The following is a 15766-nucleotide window of genomic DNA, read 5'->3' as shown; positions in this document are numbered from 1 at the left end:
TGTTGAGGACTTGATTTGGTGTCAACGTGTTGAGCTCTTTCTCATATAGAATTGTGGTCACCAAATCATAGTCCGGCCTTCAGAGTGAGTGAAGGATCTTGCGAATGAGTTCCACATCTTCAATTTGCTTTATACATCTCATTCACAAGAATATTCAATCGTGAGTACATGGATTCGGTATTTTCATCATCAAGTTGCTTAAAGCTATTAAGCTTATCAATGAGAACATGATATTTTTTATTGGTAACATCCTCCATGCCCTCATGGTTCTCAATGATAGTCTTCCATAACTCTTTAGCATTTTCTCAAGAATAAACACGATTGAACACATTATCACTAAGAGAAGATAAGATTATGCATTTTGCGGTGACATCATGTTGCTTCTCTTGGTGACCATTATTTTTTATGCCCTCACTCACAACTCTCCAAACGTTTAGTCCCGTCGCTTGGAGATGGGCTTGCATTAAAATCTTCCATCGTTGGAAGCCCGTGCCGTCGAACTGTGGAGCAGGTCTAAAAGGATCCTTTCTTTCCCCCTAAGAGCTAACTCACTAGGCGGTGAAGCCTACCGATCTAATGAGCCGGTAAACACAAATTTACCAATGAAATTGGCTTTTTTTGTGAGAAAAGTGAGAACATGGTTCTGATACCAATTGAAAGCGATCGGATGCTCTAGCCTAAGAAGGGGAGGGGGTGAATTAGACACTCTTAAAATCTTAACATATGGCTCTAACTAGTTTGCACAAAAACTTAAACTAAAACAAGCTATTTAGATGTGCAACTATGGTTCACCTTAGTGAAAAACCCTCATCCCAAAAGAGTTTTGCAACCTATAGCCAATTCTAGCAAGATACTACACTAAGAAAGTAAAGGCACACAAATTGTAATATGAAATGCGGAAGCTTAAGGAGAGGGATGAGAGGAAGCGAACTCTCGATACGAGAATTTATCCCGTGGTTCGGATTGCCACAAAGGCGCCCCTACGTCCACATTGATGAAGCATTCACAAAGAGTATCGCTTCCCGGCAATCAAGTCTCTTCCGTGAACACAATCACGGTCACCTTGATCCCGATCTTCACTAAGGGAGATTGCCCACGAAGAGGGGGTATCCGTCCTCCGCACAAAGTTGTCGACGCCGCTCCACACCAAGCTGGAGGGTCGTAGACTTGCCGGCGAGCCATCAAAGCTTCAAGGATGGCCGGCGCACCAAGATACAATGTTGGTTCACTTTAGAACCACAGCACAAGAATCTAAATCTTGCTTGATCACTCACTCAAGAGCTAACCTAGCACTAACACTCACAAAGCTTGTGCTAAAGACAAAAGATTTGATCTTTATGCTCTTGGATGGCTTGGAGGTGTTCTTGGATGTGTGTGTGATGTTTTGGGACTCCAGCAAGTTTCAAATGGCCGCGGGAGCACATATATATAGGCCTCCAAGTCGAACTAGCCGTTAACGGCTTTTCTACGTAGGCATCGGAACTTCCGGTGCAGGGGCATCAGTTCTTCTGGCCACTCACAATAACTGAAGTAGCCGTTGGCTTCCTGACACAGCTGCAGCGACTCCAGGGAAACGGTTAAACCGATGCATAGGGCGTCGGTTGAACCGGTCACACATAGCGCCAGGACTCGTTGGACCTTCCACTTCTGCTGACGTCATTGCACCGACACAGCGTCTGATGCACCATCGGTTAAACCGGTGCTGAAGACTTGGCTCCTGGGCACTTGACATTGTCTCTGGAATATAGTACATTGAATGCACTGATGCTTGACTTGACACCGTCGGTTCAACCGGTGCTTCACTTCTTTCTTCACTTGATCTCCAGAGGCGCTCAGTCTTGCACTAATGCCAGGGCGTCGGATCTTCCGACATCCATCGGATGCACCGATGTTATAGGCATCGGTTCTTCCGGTGCTACTGATTTCAATAGAACTCGTTCAATTCAGCATTTCTTTGAGTTCTTTCTTTGTGTTTTGTTTTGTATGGCCTTTTTACTTCATCTTTTGAATCTAGAAATGTTTACTCAACAAAACCATTAGTCTCATTGATTACGTTGTCATACGATCACCAAAATTATTTGAAATGGCATAAATGGTGCCATGTTCGTTACAAAATTAGCTATCATCGGAAGCGTGAAAAACAGCAAGTGCTCACCATGATCTACCTCCACCAGTTGATTTATCATTTTGCGGTGTTCTACGGTGCCGCTGGTTGATATGAGTAACCCGCAAACTGCCTAATTGTGGCATTTTATGGGTTGGTGGCCTGGGCTTGTCCGGCGGATTGCGGTGCAACCCATGCCGCTTGCATTCTTTATTATATCTTTTTACTATTGATAGCATGTCGTTATTATAGGATTATGCATGCGCTAATCATTGTGGCAGAGCTGATATAAGTTTTTTGAGAGGAGCAGATATACTTTTTTTTTTGCATGCCTTGCATGTTTGCTCGGCCGGTTACTTCAGACGATAATAAGGAAAATTTTCACCTCTAGCAGGTACGCGCCCCCGCTCCCAGCGGCCCGCCGCAGAACCACTCAACCACCCGCCCCCGCGCCCGGCGGCAATCCACCCGCGGCAGCGCACTTGTCCCGCGATCCCCCTATCTCGCCATGGCTTTCTCCACGGCCACCGCCTTGCCTCCTCTCGCCCAGGGGCCCTCCCGGCCCCGTCCTGACCCCCACCCCATGACCAGTGCAGCGCAAGTAGCGGTAGCAGTAGTATCATCCGTACTAGAGGAAGGTTAGGGCGAATAGGAACTAGGGAAAGGGGGAGGACGGGATAAGGCGGTGACAACGGAGGTAGCAGACCGCGATGCTGCGGCGCGCGGCGAGCAACGCCTACTCGTGGTGGTGGGCGAGCCACATCCGCAGCACGCAGTCCAAATGGCTCGACAGCAATCTCCAAGGTAATAATCTTGCCTACAACATCGCTCAACCTCCACACAATTCACGAACATATCATAAATCATGACAATTGGCATAATTGCTAGCGCAACAATGCGTTCACTAGAATTACAGCTTTGTTTGCTCATGGGGCCAATTTTCTCACTAGTATGGCTTTAAACATGAAATGGCTGTCCAGAAATGATGTGGCATTTTTTATACCAATGGGCATTTTTTTTCCCTTAGAATTGTTCAGCATATCTTTCATTGTCTCTGCAGAGATGGAAACGAGGGTGAAGGCCATGATCAAGCTCATAGAAATAGATGCTGACACTTTCGCAAGGAAAGCGGAGCTGTACTTCAAGAACAGACCTGAGCTTGTAAGCCTTGTTGAGGAGACATATAGATCTTACCAAGCGCTCGCAGATCGATGTGATCGGATATCAGGGGAGCTGCACAAGTCAAACCACACCATAGCAACCGCGTTCCCAGAGCAAGTCCAACTCTCGCTACAAAATGACAATGGTGATGGATTCCCGAAAGGCATCACAGGGATCAATATCAACAGAGGTACTAGTCCAGCTCCAAAGAGAGCACCGACACACAGAAGGATTAGCTCTCAGATGAGCAAAGACAAGGCACAAGAAACAATCGAGAGGCTACAGAAGGAAATTTTGGTGTTGCAGACAGAGAAAGAGTTCTTCAAGAGCTCTTATGAATCTTCACTGAATAAGTACTTGGATATTGAAAGAAGGGCAACTGAGATGCAAGAGGAGGTCTGGAGCTTGCAAGAGACTTTTAGTACCAGTGCAGTTATTGAAGACAATGAGGCTCGAGCTTTGATGGCTGCACGGGCCCTTGTTTCTTGTGAGGATACACTGATTAACTTGCAAGGTCAGCAAAAGCGATCATCTCAACAGGCAAGAACAGAGTTCGAACGAGTCATAGACGCAAAAACAAAGCTAAAATCTTTCAAGACTGAATGTGGGCACCCTGATAATCAAAAGGAGCTAAGTGATCATCAATATGTAGTGACCAGCTCTCCACATCCATCTACAGAGGATAATGATACCATTTCTCAAGGCCGCAGGCTTGAGCTGCAGGAGATAAGCCAAAAGGTCAAACGGCAGTTTGAGTCATGCTCAGAGGCATCTGTAGTGCATCTAGCAGGAAAGGTCGATGAGTTTGTGGATAGGGTGATTGCGCTAGAAATTGCAGCTTCGTCGCATAATGCTCAAATCAATAGAATGAAAGCTGAGGCAGATGAGCTGCATAAGCGCGTAGACAGTTTGGAGGAAGAGAAGGCAGCTTTAGTTAGTGATTCCAGCAAGCTGTCTGAGAGGTTGAAGCAAATCGAGGAGGTGCTGCAAACAATTCGTCGGATTGAGAAGTCTGTGCATACTGAAAATGAAAATATTCACAAACAATTGACTGAAGCCTGCAGCAGTCTTACAGATTTTGTGGAGAAATTGGATACTCCTCTAAGTGAAGAAATTCTTGATTCATATGAAGAGTCTAAAGGAGTTGCTTCTCAAGAAGACACAGATAAGCCTGACACACTCTCTGAGCCATTACAAGCTGATTCAGGAACTTCAGGTAAATCGATGGATGAAGACTCCTTGGACTCATTTGATATCTCTAGTGAGACGCACGAAGAAGAGCCAGATGGCACCTTAGGGTGGCAACAACTAGTTTTGAATGGGTTGGAGGGAAAGGATAAAATCCTCCTAAAAGATTATGCATCCATCCTTCGAAACTACAAAGATACAAAGAAACAGCTTTCAGAAATTGAGAAGAAAAATCGAGAATATCATCTTGAGGCTATGACAGAAATGAAGGAGTTAAAGAGTGCCAACGCAACAAAAGATGACGAGATTCGCTCTCTTAGGCGAATGTTAAGCTCTTTACGGACCAAGCTCAACACTTCTCCACTTCAATGTGCTGAGAAGTCTGAAGAATCACCCAAAGCAAAAACTGATCCTAATCTTGAAGACAAAGAGATTGGTGCATTAGAAGAATACATGAAAAATTGCCAAGATGAAGAACCACCTCTTTCTTCGTTAGAAGAGAAATTCAGAGACGAAATTAGTAGAGTACTGGAGGAAAGCTTGGACTTCTGGTTGAGGTTCAGTACATCGTACCGATATATCCAGAAATTCCAGAGTTCATTTGATAAAGCGAAAGCTGAACTGGATAGACTTACTGATCCAAAAGCTCAGGAGGGCTTAGACCCTGGTTCTGCTAGTCAGTCTGCCAGAAAAGAAGAGTCAGCTGCCCTTGAAAAGACATTTCGCGACCTTAGTACTGATTTACAAGTTTGGTTGGAAAAGAATGTGTTGTTACAGGGGGAGCTAGAGGGTAGATTCTCTTCGCTGTGCAGCATACAAGAGGAGATATCAAGGATCACAACGGTGGATGAAACCAACGAAGCTCACTTTACCCCTTTCCAGGCTGCAAAGTTCCAAGGTGAGGTGAGTAATATGAAGCAAGAAAATAACAAGGTCACCAAAGAGCTACAAGCTGGGCTTGACCATGTAAGGGGCCTCCAAGTGGAGATTGGTAGGGCTCTTCTGAAGCTCAAAGACAATATCGAACTATCCATTGGGAGAAGCAACCGAGCACAACAGAACTTCAGATCACTGTCAGTGAAGGCTGGGGTACCTCTACGAACTTTCTTATTTGGTTCTAAGCCAAAAAAGCCATCGTTATTTTCATGTATGCCTGCAATGCCGAAGCCGGTTTATGACATGAGGCCAAAGCCAGGGCTTTTTAGATAAGACTGGTTAGATTGTCAGCTTTTTTTTTCCTTTTGTTTGATATGAGTGTTCTTTTTGGGAAACATGCTAGTTGCGATTGAATGTTGTGTCTTTGTAGGGTTTAAGACCGTAGAGGATCATGTAATCAACTTTTTTTTGTCCCTTCTTTGACCTGTCATTTATGTGTAATCTGTACATCCTTACTGCTAGAGTACTAGAGGAATCTGACATGCGAATGTATCAATGCCAACAGTCACTTGTGCCATTTTGTGACTTTTGAGTGGGATGGTGTTGAAATGTGTTCAGTTGAAAACTTGTTTTCTTAAGATCTAATATGGATTTGTTATTTGCTACCCACTAGAAAAAGTAGTGGTGCAGCTATTTGCAAGTTGACCGTCATCTTTGAGAAGGTTTGGTCTTACTAGTGCAATGTACTGGCTTGTTCATCAAATATTGCTCTCAGTGGCTTCCTTCTCCATTTTCAGGTTCTTTTAGGTAATTAGTTATCATGGATGGGATGCACAGGTTATGCATGTAGTCAAATCAAATATCTAGTTTCTCTTTCAGAACAACATTCACGGCTGTTAGTGTGAAGCTACACATAATATTCTTGTCATTCCTGATGGTGACATCATCATTATCCATTTATCCGATGACCTTTCCAGGCAGGATTTGGAGAAGCTTCATGATCTCATTGATTTTGCTTTCAGGTGACAATGCCATTCTGCATGCAGGGCATCCACAATGTTAGACATAAGTGTGCGAAAGTGTCATCGTGTTTCATTGATATCTAGTTCAAACTTAGTTTTGCCCCATGTTTGTTTCTATTAACAACAGTAAAATAAGTTGTGTTTCTTCTGCAACTGAAAGTCACTTGTTATGGTGGGATGAGGGAGTAGGAGTAGTGCAGGCGCTCGACGGGATGGCGAGGTCAAGCCTCGCCGCCCGGAGCTGAGTAACATGAACATGATAGCTTTTGGGGATAACAAATTACTTGCTTGATGTTCCTGGTTACAACCCTGGCATATATACTGCCGGATGATTCACGTGCCATGTTTTCAAGCCAACAAACTAACAAACTAACAAACCAATCTAGAATCCAATATGCTAACTAAATCCCCATATGTGTGGCCCCATATAACAGCACTAATATTTGTTTCTTGTATTACTTCAATTCTTATTAACAATTTTGCAGGCTTTTCTGTCCCTTAAGCAAGAAAGAGATGGCTGATGATATCATCTAAGGAATATTAACATGGCTGAGATGAGTTTGGTAAGTTCTTTTTTTTTAAAAAAAGAAAGGTAAGTTCATTTGTGATGCATTGGAAAAAAAACTTTTGATTCAAGACTAAGTGCCATCGGACTTCTTGTAATCTTCAGAAAATAGAAGCTCGTCTAATGTCTCACAAATAAAATAAAATGGGGACCTTAAATGTATATTCTGGTAACCCTTCCAATAAAATAGGAAAAGAAAGAAAGAAAATATCAAAGTAAGGCCTACTCTGCATCAGAGTTTGGTTTGTCAAATTTCCATCTTCATTAATAATTGAATATGCCATTCCAAAAGGATAAAAGTTATCAAACGAATAAGTTGAGCTGTTGGAGAAAGCATCTCAAATGTCCAATCTTGATGGATAATGTGCTTATCAACTTAAGCCTTTTATTGATAGCAGGATGTATTTGGCTAGAACATGCATTTTAAATCATATCTGAACATGTAACAGTTCGTGTATTAGTAAATCCAATGAATGGTAGGAAAAACTTGGAGCTTAATTACGTGAGGGAACGTTATAGAGATAATTATTAGTATTGAATCAGGTGGAAATGCAGTTATCTAAGCCAGTAAAGAAGTATTCTACGCGAGCAGTCACATAGAGTGGGAGCTTACTGTGAGAATAAGAAAAAAAAAGAAATGTATAAGGAGGCCCGTCATACGTACTGCTGTCCCATGCACGTTTTGCCTCATCATGAGGAAACAATCTAGTTATCTCTGTAACCCCGATACTTCAACATGACCCCGTATCACGTATCCGATACGTATCCGCGTATCTGTATCCGATACTCCGATACACCTTTGTGCCTTTAAGTTTTGCAGAAATTTGACTTATCCACGTATCTGTATCAGGCCGATACTGATACGCCTATCCGTATCGGTGCTACATAGCTAGTTATTTCCTCTTTGTCTTAACAGGCATGCTCAGTGTTTCTTCTACTTCAAGAGATAAGTGGTGAGGTATCTCCTTTCCTTTTCTGGTCCAATGCAAACTGTGTAACATTGAGACCTACAAGATCTTTGACAACGACGCATATCTTTCATATCAAACTGTATTGGAATAATTAAGGAAAAGCATCTCTTGTTCGTCTAACACTGGCACTATGTCTTATGGGGCTACATGAACCTTTGTTCTGCAGTACCACCGGGACCTTACTGTACTGAATGAAGATAAGGGCTGCTTGGCACAAGCTGCTTCAGAGTTAAGCTTAGCCGAATCGAAATTGAAGGTTGGAGTCCAAGCTGCATATCTTTCTTTGTCTAACTGCAGTAAGCATTCTACAACTTTCGTTGCATGCTGCATTTCGGGTTCGCACTCCTGTATTCACAGTGAGTGTATTTGATTGGCGTATAAAGAATCGAAGTCAACACAGGTACTGGGAAAAGTGGATTGTTGTCTGTGCGAGTCAATGGCTACAACAGTTCTCTGTTTGACATGTGCTACCAAAAGTTTCTCAAGTGGCGCTATATAATTGGGTAAACGACCTCTTTTTTTTTCTCCAGAAGCTCATCCGGAAGCTTGTTGACTTGTTAAGGTCGCATTCTCTAATCTTATTGCCAAAGACCACCTTATTCATATTAACTGCAGTAAAAACAAATTACTGTTAACTTAATTTCAGACGGTCGGCAGATGAAAAATATCTTTCAGTAAGCCGACGCTCAGTACCCTATTGATCCCATTTTATATGGAAAGGGACACTGCATCAAGCTGCTTGTGATTGTTAATCGACGTATACTTAGTTGGAGCATATTCGCTAGCTGGGACACCTACGTTCATTCCTCTAATTGTTAATTTGAGAATGACCCTTTTCTTATCAAAGGGCTAGAATATGTGTCTTTTGTTTTGAAGGAAGAGCATCTGGCTTCCAATAGCACCTTAAATTCATATATAGAAGGACAAAACAACTTGTCTAGGAACTGTTGCCCTATGCCTCATAATGCAGCAGTAGAAGAGTGCGTTTGATGCTCTTCAGTGTAGTAGACTCTAGACAAGCTTCTAATGGTCAAATTGTGAAGAACATGTGAAGTTCTTAATAGACGTAACCATCAAAACATGAGAATAAAGTTAGAAAGTTTGACCACCGGTAATCTCTCGTCACACTTTTGGAACAGTGTTGTGGTATAATGTCCAACCATCCCCCCTCATCCTTAGCCGTTGGATTCTACGTGGACGGCTCAACATCTTCGACGTGCTTACTATAAATGGATAAATGCTGTCCTGCGCCTTTGGGTTGCTGCTAGTCTATCAACCCGTGCACCGCACGGCCTAATTAGGCCAGTCTTAATGAAAGTGTCATAGTAGTGTTATGAGCATCAAATTTACTGACGTGGCAAACTTTTTATGAACAGAGAGGATGGAGAGTATTATCATCACCATAACAGTTACCTAGAATTAATATAAGAATAAGGTCAATAATTATAATTATCTATCTCATGTCCTTTTCATCTATTAAATATTCTAACACATACTCTAAAATATATATTTATCATTATCTAGTTACAATAGATTTCATGTTGCATCACCTCCATATGTATTCAATATATGTTTAGTTGAACTATTTGTTTGTGAATTGGTATTCTTATCTCTTCCATCATACATGAAAATATGATGACATATATCGTGGGTAGTTTTTTTATATAAATAATATATTAATAATAATAGAAATAGTAATTTATAATTTTATATTGGTGCACTTTACTATATTATTATAATTATATAATTTTTGATTCAGATTTATGAGTAATTTAACTTTATAATAATAATGATATAATTAGATAATTTATATGCAAATTTAGGGGGGTATTTGTATTATTTTATAATGGCATAGGTGGGTAATTTACACAAAGATTAGGGGTTACTTTATTTTTTTATAATGGCAGAGGTGAGTAATTTAGGTACATATTTAGGGATTACTTTAGTCTATTTTCATAATGACAGAGGTGAGTAATTTATTAGAAAAGATAATAGATTCGGTGATTATTATAATTAGAGTTGTTGGATTGATGACTAGATGTTTCTGATTTTTGTAAGATTTTATGGGATTTCTCTATTTTTTCAGAGTGTACACCTAGGATCCTAGGTTGCTTCATGTGGAGGCTCCAAAGAAACCTTCAATTAGTGATAGTAAGATAAGATGTGCACTGTTTCATGTCAAGAGACCGGATGGTTCAAATCACTCAGACCATGCCTCAAGCATAGTTATTCCGCCGAAATATATGTTTCAGGCACCTATGAGGTGTGTTTGGTTGGTTTGTGACCACGAATGTAAGCCCAAGATAGCCAAGATTAAACTTCAGCACATTTGATCAATTTTTAGCCACTAGGTTGGGTGTTAAAATTTGGACCAAATTTAGCCGCCTTTGAGCACCCTAGTTTATTCTAGCAGACATAGTCACAGCCACCGACGTTTTGACCAAAATTTGGTTTGGCTAGTAGGTGCCCACCCACCCATCATGTTTCATAGTTCCTACCTGAATGGTACAATGCAATGTCCTACTGTTGAAGATCGATCTGACTGCAGACACATTCCCAGGAGCAGTACAATTATACTGCTGCCACAGAATCTGATAAGATTTTTAGATTTAGAGGTGACCCCGCCGCCACCTTTCAGCGCACAGCGGCCTGCACTACCACCAGCAGAGCACACGGCAAGCAAAGCCTCGCTCCCACTTCTTATAGCGCGCTCCCTCCTCTCGGGGCTCCCCAAACCACAGTCCGCGCAAAGTCCCAAGCCTTTTTCCTCGCGTCCAAAAGCGAAGCCATGTTCCGCCACTCCGCCGCCGCCGCCTCCCCCTCGTCGGCGCCCTCCTACAGCGACGCCCTCATGCACCACCAGCACGCGGCGGCGAGCTTCCCCGCCGCGCTGTCCGTCACCGTCCCGGCCCAGATCCCGCGCGGCGCCGCGGCGGGGTACCTCGACGGCAATGTTGGCGCGTTCTCGTCGCCGCCGTCGTCCTGCTACTCCTCGTCGCTGCCTGCTGCTTCGTCCTACTACAACAGCATCCAGAGGAGCATCAGCTCCCACTCGCTCCCGATGCACATCCAGCTCGCCGACGTGTCCTTCGGCGGCGGCAGCAATGGCTTCTTGTCGCCGTCCTCCCCGTCCCCGCACCAGCTGCCGCTGCCGCCGCTCTCCTCCTCCCCGTCCTCTTCCTCCGGCGACCTCTTCGAGTTCACCTCGTCGTGCCCCGTCCGCCGCGTCTTCAGCACCGGCGACCTCCAGGTACTGCCTCATGCATCATCTAAACAACCATATGGCAGGCAACAATTCAGAGCTGCATGCATGGGAATCAGAAACTGAACTCTGCTGCGCTGGCAATGAAACAGGGGATGAACGGGTCGTCGCCGCCACGGCCGGTGCCGTCGGGCGACGGCTGCGGCCAAGAGGGAGGCGGGCCGTTCTCGCAGAAGGTCGGGCGCTACAGCGCCGAGGAGAGGAAAGAGCGGATCGAGCGCTACCGCGTCAAACGGCATCAGAGGAACTTCAACAAGAAGATCACTGTAAGAACCTATCGCATCTCATCCCCTGCAAATGCCTCCTCTCTCGCACTCTTTTTCTCGTTTTTGTTAGCTGACGTCCGGTCGTGCTCGCTGGTTTCTTGATCAGTACGCGTGCAGGAAGACGCTGGCCGACAGCCGGCCGCGGGTGAAGGGGCGGTTCGCGCGGAACGGCGAGGCCGAGGCGGAGGCGGAGGCCGACGAGCGCGAGGCGTCGGACATCAGCTACGAGTACTGCTGCGGCCACAAAGAACTCAGCAACGGCAACAGCACCCACAACGGCGGCGGCGGCGGCGGCAACCACTACAGGCTGCTGAACGGGCTCGGCAGCAACGGCGCCGTGTCGGCATCCAGCGGCGCGGGCGACAATGGCGAGTGGTGGTGGCGGGCGCCTGGTGCCGCCGCCGCCGCGGCCGACGATGCGCAGCGGCTGCAGCGGCAGGTCGGCTTCGACGAAGATGACGAGCTGTGGGCGACCCTCGGCGACATGCTGTCGGTGCACCAGCTGGCGTCCTAGGCCGGCCGGCCGCGCGCCCGCAGCTAGCAGGCCAGGGTCACCACTCACTACTAGCCAGGCAGCAGCCCGCCAGGGCGACGGGACGAGCGCGGCGTTGGTGGCCGGTGGGGTCCGGCGCGCGCGCGAGCGAGCACTGAGGCTCGGTCAGGGGCGCAGCGGCAGTGCGGTGCGGGTGAGGTGAGAGGTCGGCCCGCGGTGGCGTCGTTGACCTTCCCTAGTGTATGCATGAATCATGATTGATTTGCCTTGTAAATTTTTAGCCGGAAACATCATGAAGCAACCCCCCAAAAAAAAGTTCAGAACAAACTTCCCGTCTCATGTGAGACTGATAATTAGCAGCTCGATCGTGCTCAGTGATTTCCGAGTCGCTTCGACAAAGCAGCTCGGTTTAGCCTGAATTCGTTCTCACTTCTCAGTGCTCCCTGCACCCTGAAAGTGCAATGCAAAGATCTAAGCAGGCAGGTAGCTTCCGTGACCGGCTCGTTCTTGCCTGTCTTTCTCGCGCGCACGCACCCAATCTGCACCACACTTGTTTAAGACTTCGAGCACTCCGTGGCTGTGGAGCACATCGTCACATGAACCGTCAGTGACACGACGCGACAAGTCATGTCCTCATGGCAGGCGTGATTGCTCGCTGGCCTACCTCCCGCCCAAAAAACCAAACCCGTGTGGGGTGCGACTTCTCCCGTTGTTGCGGCCTTGCGGGAGATCGATGGCATGGCAGGTGGCGACGGAAGGCGGCCAGTCAAAGGGGGAGGGCGCGCGGGGGTGGAGATCGCTGTCGCGGCGGCGAGAGCGAGCGCCGGGCGAGGCGTCCGTGATGCGCAACCATCTCGTCCGGCTTTCCGGAGGGGTTCCATCGATCACTTCATCAATGGCCGTCTCGAGGATGTTCGGCCGAGCCCATTGGCCTGCCGGCGGACACGTGATCGGCAGCTCGGGTTCAGCGAGAGTCGCCGCGAGATGGGATGGGATGGGATGGCTGGCTGTTCGGTATGGGTCGTGTCGAGCTCGTGCAGCGACTCTGAATATGTGTTGGGTGCTGCCAATGATTTGGGTATCGACGATGTGCTTGCCTGCCATCTGAAACAACACGCGGAACTGAACCGACCTTCCGAGCAATCCAATCCGATGTGTCGTGCCAGTTGAACTGCAGATAGTCAGTCGGCAGTACGGAAAATACGCCCCGTGCTTGCTTGAGGTCTTGAGGAGATGACACCCCCTGATTCGCTCTTGCATTTTAATCCTTTCTTATTATGTCCCTGGAAGGCAATGAGAATCATTTGGAGTATTTTCTTTTTGAACAAAAAAAAACTACATATGATTCTCATTGCCTTCTAAGGACATATCTAGTATTAGGAAAAAAAAAGAAGGAAATTGTACATCGCATTTTTTTCAGTCAAGATAAGCTGAAAGTTGTGTATCACAACCATATTACTCCGCAGGGCAAAATTCGATTCCCCGCGGGAGCTGAAGAACGCAATTAATCTCTACTAGTAGTAATGCTTTTGACCACCCAAAGGCATCGCAAAATTTTATCATCAGGGAATAAAGCAGCTTCGATCAATTGCTCCTCCAGATGTAGCACGACAAGGAAATGTAAAGGGACATCCGGGCAGGGAAGGCACGGGCGGGAGAGAAAGAATTCAGTTCCAATCCTTGCCGATATCGCGAGTATATTTTCGCAGGCGTGATCTTGCGAATCATGCATCCATCCAACTATCCAAGAGTTAGAAGAATGGGGGGAAAATAAACTTTTAGGCGATCGCAACGGGCACGATCATCCGTCCAGGACAGTGATCGAGGACAGGATACCGTAGAGATGAGTCAAAAGAGAATAAGAACCCCAATGCAAGGAGCCAGTGTGTATGTTTCTGCGTCTCCATGATTAGAGTTCAGAAGAGCAATGGAGAAGCCTCTCCAACGCTTTCCAGGAGAGAGAGGTGCTAATACAACTATGCAAGATGCAGCGGACAGATTAAAGAGGCCAGCGGCTGTTCGTTGCTCTTAACTAGCAGAAGGCTAGCTACCTGCCTCTCCCAATCGTTGCATTCCAATGATGACAAAACCGTCAATTTCTGACTGTCAAAAGGTAGAGGTTAGTTTGACAGGCGATTTGTTAATTACTGTCAGTCAAAAAGGTAAAACAAATCCAACACAAACTCACCTGCATCCGCATATATACGGCATGATGTGATGACGGGATATAGCATTAACGTGCAAGAACTCAATTCAAACTTTAACTACCACATGTCATTGCTTAAGTTAACATACTTTTGCAAGTGTGACATTGGGGTTCATGTGATCAGTTGCTTGGGTAATTACATCATGACAGTGACTAATGCGTCTTTAGTTTGCACTTGCAGGAGGTCTCTGTCGATCGACTGTCTCCCCACTGCTATAATAATTAACCTACTGGTCTTTTTCCTAGCACAAGACATTCTGAAACTCTGCATCACATGAAGGCCATTACAAACGCCGCAGTTTCTTTTGGCCGACGAGTAAGTTTCCAAGGGGAGATGTTTTTTCTAGTGCTCCATTCGTAAGGTAGGAATTGGGAAAAGGGATTAGTGTTAGCTAGGACTAAGAGAGCCCTATAATTAAGGGCGCACTAATTCCCCCCACTCGGCCATTCTGGTCAGTATTTTAGAGCAAGCAGCGGACTGCATCTTTCTTGCTGCTGTCTCTTTGGAATTTCTAGCTTTGGCCAAGGCTATCTCAGCTCTCTCTTCCTTTCCTTCGCCTCCCTAGAGGCGGGGAGTGTAGCTGCCGATTCTTTGTCGGCCGGTAACCGGAGTACTTTGTGCAGATAATCTTTGTTAACCAGCTATGAATTCGTTGTAATCAGTACTGACTTTGTTCATGAATTCTTGTTTTAATTTGATGCTAAAGTTCATGGACATGCAAATGCAGCTGCTAAAAATGCTATATACTGATCTACTACTGAAGAATATATATAGGTAAAACGCCGCCTTCTGCAGCTGCTAACCTGAGCCTTTTTCGGGCTACGCCGCGCGACAGTTGATGTTGCCTAATAACGCGCTAATCTTTCAGGTAGACTAGTAGCTGTATATAGCTCCATGATGATGAGAACTGGGGACAGAATGTGACATACAACTGTGTTAGTGCAATGCGTACTAATTTATAGTGGTGAGAGTAGCATTCAAAAAATAATAATTTACAATTAACTAAAACATTTAGAATTAGGAGCACCAATCCTACCACTTTCTCAAGTGGAGGAAGAAGCAAAAGAGAATCATGTGAGGTGTTGCATTCCCTCTCTCTATAGTATATGTATATATTTTATATTATACAAAATATATTTAGAAGTGAAGGCCCAAGAATCAAATGATGGCCTTGCTTTTGTGGATAAATCAATCATAAGCGAAACACATGGTATGAACATCAGAAAGTGCACACTTGGATGCTATTGTTGACCCTAGTAAGAAAACATAGGGGAATAGCCCACTACATCCCTTCACCCAATTAGCAACCTCTTACTTGAAGAGTTAGAGCAAAACCAAAAAGATGTGATCTTTTTGCGCACTCAAAGAGATCCTGGATGGGAAAGTAACATTAATCTAATTACGGAATCGAGATTAAAGACACGGAATGCAAGCATATGGTCTAAAAGTTTTACAGAATTCCATGGAAAGATGGAAGGTCATTGTAAAAAAGATGGAATCAGAGCAATGTCGGAACATTATTTACTGATGCTGCACGACCAACTGCTACGTAATATCCTCTTCAAAAATGTTATAGAGTGTCCTTATAATAATCCCCAAATGCTGCAAATTGTTCAAAGATGCTTTAAACTAAGCCACTGGTTCGTTGCCG

At 45.2% G+C, this 15766-nt stretch overlaps 2 protein-coding genes across 2 annotated transcripts; both read left to right on the top strand.

Annotated features, from left to right (window-relative positions):
* The first annotated feature begins 2484 nt into the window (after positions 1 to 2484).
* On the top strand, positions 2485 to 5948 carry LOC120675844 (protein NETWORKED 2A-like). Its single transcript, XM_039957054.1, has 2 exons — positions 2485 to 2908; positions 3165 to 5948. The coding sequence occupies exons 1-2, from the start codon at positions 2815 to 2817 to the stop codon at positions 5660 to 5662; spliced, it is 2592 nt and encodes an 863-aa protein (XP_039812988.1). The 5' UTR covers positions 2485 to 2814; the 3' UTR covers positions 5663 to 5948.
* A 4623-nt stretch (positions 5949 to 10571) lies between these two features.
* LOC120672048 (two-component response regulator-like APRR5) lies at positions 10572 to 12211 on the top strand. The gene is made up of 3 exons (XM_039952339.1): positions 10572 to 11137; positions 11242 to 11415; positions 11522 to 12211. The coding sequence occupies exons 1-3, from the start codon at positions 10676 to 10678 to the stop codon at positions 11927 to 11929; spliced, it is 1044 nt and encodes a 347-aa protein (XP_039808273.1). The 5' UTR covers positions 10572 to 10675; the 3' UTR covers positions 11930 to 12211.
* The last annotated feature ends 3555 nt before the right edge of the window (positions 12212 to 15766 follow it).

Source organism: Panicum virgatum, chromosome 5N, assembly GCF_016808335.1.
Source record: "Panicum virgatum strain AP13 chromosome 5N, P.virgatum_v5, whole genome shotgun sequence".
NCBI classification, from domain to species: domain Eukaryota; kingdom Viridiplantae; phylum Streptophyta; class Magnoliopsida; order Poales; family Poaceae; genus Panicum; species Panicum virgatum.
Note: the sequence above shows the minus strand (reverse complement) of the source record. Positions and strands in the feature narration are given on the sequence as shown.